The sequence below is a fragment of the Elaeis guineensis genome, chromosome 3 (assembly GCF_000442705.2).
Source record: "Elaeis guineensis isolate ETL-2024a chromosome 3, EG11, whole genome shotgun sequence".
Lineage (NCBI taxonomy): Eukaryota > Viridiplantae > Streptophyta > Magnoliopsida > Arecales > Arecaceae > Elaeis > Elaeis guineensis.
In genome coordinates this window covers 63,372,334-63,376,272 of record NC_025995.2, presented here as the reverse complement: position 1 = coordinate 63,376,272, position 3,939 = coordinate 63,372,334, and the positions used below count along the sequence as shown (strand labels likewise).

At 36.3% G+C, this 3,939-nt stretch overlaps 1 protein-coding gene across 1 annotated transcript; it reads right to left on the bottom strand.

Moving 5' to 3' along the window:
* Positions 1 to 1,812: 1,812 nt before the first annotated feature.
* LOC140856232 (mediator of RNA polymerase II transcription subunit 15a-like) lies at positions 1,813 to 3,398 on the bottom strand. Its single transcript, XM_073253367.1, has 3 exons — positions 3,283 to 3,398; positions 2,861 to 2,972; positions 1,813 to 1,971 (listed from the first exon to the last, which is right to left on the bottom strand). Exons 1-3 carry the CDS (start codon positions 3,396 to 3,398, stop codon positions 1,813 to 1,815), a joined length of 387 nt encoding a protein of 128 aa, XP_073109468.1.
* Between the last annotated feature and the right edge of the window lie 541 nt (positions 3,399 to 3,939).

Sequence of the window (3,939 nt, the reverse complement as noted above, 5' to 3'; positions counted from 1 at the left end):
CTCATCATTTATTATTTAATTTTTTAAAAAATAAAAACAATGATGTGAGGAAGCATGGCCAAAATAGAGCGAGCCATGCAAGTTAATATTTGAAGGCTCAAAAACTAATGAAGCCATAGGAGCAGGGATCCTTATCATGTCTCCAACTAGAAAAAGGTTGCAGCTTCCTTTTCAACTAAGCTTTCCCTACTCAAACAACTAGGCCAAATATGAAGCCTTAATGATTGAAGGACAATGGAATCTTAATGGTCAAAGTGATCATGGATTCCTAGATCATACTAAAGCAGTTGACTGACAAATATAAATACCATAGTGAAGCATTAATAAGATATCATATATGAACAAGCAAATTAATACAGGCCTTTATTGAGGTAAAACTAGAATTTATTCCACAATCGGAGAACTAAATTGCCAATGAACAAGCTCCAATGGCATTGAGATTGAGAATATGAGAACACGTTTTAGAGAGACTTGTTAGAGTGGATAGAAGGCTATTTCCTTCCATGTTAGACAAATAGGATGAAATGCAATTCAAAGCATGTATGTTGGAGCTAACTCCTAGCTATTGGTGCTTTCCAATTTTCCAATATCGTAAATATCTGATTGTGAAGATCCATAAGAAAGAAGAACTTTGGAGGAGAAATTCACACAAATAGTTGCATTCTTTGATGAAGAGCTTGATTGGCATTGCAGGTGGTGGAGATTGACCTTACTAAGTAAATTCTTTGGTTGTGATTGCCCCCTTGACTTCATGCAAAAAGAGATGAAGGCTCGTTGGAGCATGGATGGGGAGTTCCATGTTTTGCTTTTCTCCAAGGGTATCATCCTCTTCGATTTGCTGTTTGAGGAGGTCAAAACTCATACTTTGGTCTTCAGCCAAGCAATTACTAATATTAGAAAATCAAAGGCCAAACCTCAAGCCTAACTAGTACATAGAGTCTGGCAAGCTTATGTTTAGATCTGAGTATCAGATCTTTGTCACAAACTATAGAAAAGGAGAGAATCTTAAAGATTGTAGCTTCAGCAAGCATCCCTCTATTTCTAGATGAATAGATGAATCATCTCCGTGCATGGAATCTGTGTGTTGGTGTTTAGACCGACACCTCCAAGAGCTTATGATCGAGGGCTAAAGTTCGATTGAAGGACAATGCAAGAGTTTTATATATGAAGAGCTGTTCAACATGCACTATAACTATCGCATGGTATGGAGCACTTAGAAACATGTACTTGCTCTGCTAAGAGGAAGGGTGTTCCAACCAGGCTGCTATTTGGACCATGGATCTGAGTGGCAAGGGTTGCCATTAATCCATTGTTGGCTCTAGAGACCAAATGATCTCCAAAGCTAAACCTATATATTGGACCAAATAGTAGACCTTCGGCACTGCCGAGGAAAGTTTCCCAAAAATCTTCTTTAAAGAGGTTAATATGGTTGAAGGTTTCCATAATACTATCCTATTTTGATCGATTCAAGCTATTAAATCACATGCATAGAACAAGAACTAAAAAGGACAAGAAAAACATAGTAAGAAACAACATTAAATGCCAATTATAGAGAAGAAATATACCAAATATAATTATACCAAAGGTAGGAAAAGAATGTACATGGTGCAACACCAAATGATATTTCATTTGTAGAAAAGGCTCATAGCATTTATCTGCTTCACATCAACTATAAATCAAAATAAAAGGTGAAAATAAACAATTAGATGCTAAAACAAATGGAGTGTAACTGTGAGTTTCTCTTAAATGCCAAGCATACAACAAGTTCTCCAATACCTAGAATATCTAATTTAAATCATTTATGATATTGCATTAGTATGAAGCAATAATTTCTATCATGTCAATACCTGGCTTTGCAGCATTTTGATTCATAATGATGGTGCCCGGTAGCGAAGGGTTAATTGGAGGAGTATGATGAGTCTTTGTCTCCAGTGAAAGTATTTTCAGAGCAATTTTTCTTAGATAATCAGGCTGCAGTATCAGAAAGTCAGACAAAATACTTTCCATGAGAGCCAACAATTCAAATTAATGAGAATGAGAGGAAACACAGATTATGCCTTTTTTTAAGAAAGATAATGAACACATGCAATAAGAAGAATAACCAATCCACCTTATAGATGAATATATTCGCTTCACTTACAATTTGATTGGCCTAGACTAGCTATCCAAATACTTACTTTGATATTTTCACAGTTTAAATCAAGCCTTTACAGCTAGCAGAATTTGATTATCTAAATCTACTATTCCTAACCGAACAATACATAACAATTGAAATAAAAAAGTTCAAAAGCATGATTTGCAATATGAAAGGTTAGCAAACAGTAGATAGTTGCCAACATCAAGTAGATCAAACAACCATGGTCAAGTCAAAGAAATATTTGTAAGTCCAGCAAGACCCGTCGGACATTTGATTTTTCATTCTTTTTCTCCTTTGATTAAGATAAGCACTGACAAGTGACAAAACTATAATAGTTCCTACAATAAGCCACTCAGCATGCTAAATCATAATAGCCAGCCAACTTATTAATATACGGAAAATCTAAATGTAGCTTCTCCCATATGTTTTTATTGAGATTTGACTACGAACCTAACAAATGCATCTTATAAGCATGGACCAATGATGTTTCAATTTTATCGATCAACAGAAACTCCTTTGATATCTTACCAGCCCCTCTCCCATTCTCCCAAAGACATGCAGAAAGCCATCGAAAAGGAAGGAAAACAAATGAATCATAAACAATTGAACATATCCTGATAAGGATGACTTGATCAACTTGGTTTATTGCTTATTGCACGAATAATCCATCTTGCATTATAAAATAATCATAAGAAGAGTTTGAGATTCGGGCAATGAACGAACCATGCTGTTAGCTGTCCTATATATCTTCTTTTCAAAACGTACAGCAATTTTTTGAAGTTCATCCAAGTCTTCCGACACAGGAATAGGCAAGTGTCTCTTGAAAGTGCCAATTCTGCAAAAACATACAATAAATGCCATTAATAATGGAGTTGAATTTCATGAAGAAACTATTAATGGGAAAACTTTGTGGCTACATGGATATTGTTGATGATGGAGACTCATCCGTGAAGGTTACTTTAAGAACAAGCTCAAACCCATAAACTCCCTCAAACCTATCGAGTTAAAAAAGATAAAGACAAATATATAGTGACAGCGTTCAACCCAAAACCTCATCGTGCTGTCAAAAAATATTGTTCATCTACAAACGTAAAAACGCAAGAGGAAAAAAAGAGAAAAAAAAAAAAAATCCGAGATCTGCTTACATCTTATTGACGATCCTCTGACGCGCATCGTGCTGCAGCTGGCTCCGCCAGTCACGGGCCGCCAAGGCAGCGGCGAAGGACTCCCTCTGGGCGGGCCTCCAGCTGTTCCCTTCCATCGTCGACGATCGGAAAGCTCGGCGGCGGCGGAGGTAACCCATCGGCAGAACAACCAAGCGGATGCAAGAGATAGGACGAAATGACAAGAAAGGGGAAGTGGGGTGAGCGCTAAAAACTGGGAAGAGTCATTCGGGAAGGAAGACAACTGCCCCTTATAAAAAGAGGAGATATCGTATCATTCTAATTGTGGATAGAAATTATTTCCTTGATTTTCTAGATGTTTACGAGCGAGTTTCGAATATTCTTGATTTATTTTCCTTTTAAAGACTCACCGAATTTATATGGGTATTTACCGATTTCCTAAAGAGTTATATTTGAATTCTAATTGGGGTGTAAATAAATGCCCAAAGTAGTAAATCTATTTCCTAATATAAGGAATTCAAATCCATGTCAACGATCCGATTCTTTTAATATAATCTATTTCCTAATATAAGGAATTCAAATCCATGTCAACGATCCGATTCTTTTAATATAATCTATTTCCTAATATAAGGAATTCAAATCCATGTCAACGATCCGATTCTTTTAATATTAGGCAGG

What these genes read in the sequence shown, in the direction of transcription:
- LOC140856232 (XM_073253367.1), bottom strand. Translation starts at nt 3,398, where the DNA reads ATGGAAGGGAACAGCTGGAGGCCCGCCCAGAGGGAGTCCTTCGCCGCT. An exon ending in CAGAGGATCGTCAATAAGAT is followed by an intron (nt 2,973 to 3,282) that starts GTAAGCAGATCT and finishes ATGTTTTTGCAG; the next exon opens with AATTGGCACTTTCAAGAGAC. An exon ending in ATAGGACAGCTAACAGCATG is followed by an intron (nt 1,972 to 2,860) that starts GTTCGTTCATTG and finishes CTGATACTGCAG; the next exon opens with CCTGATTATCTAAGAAAAAT.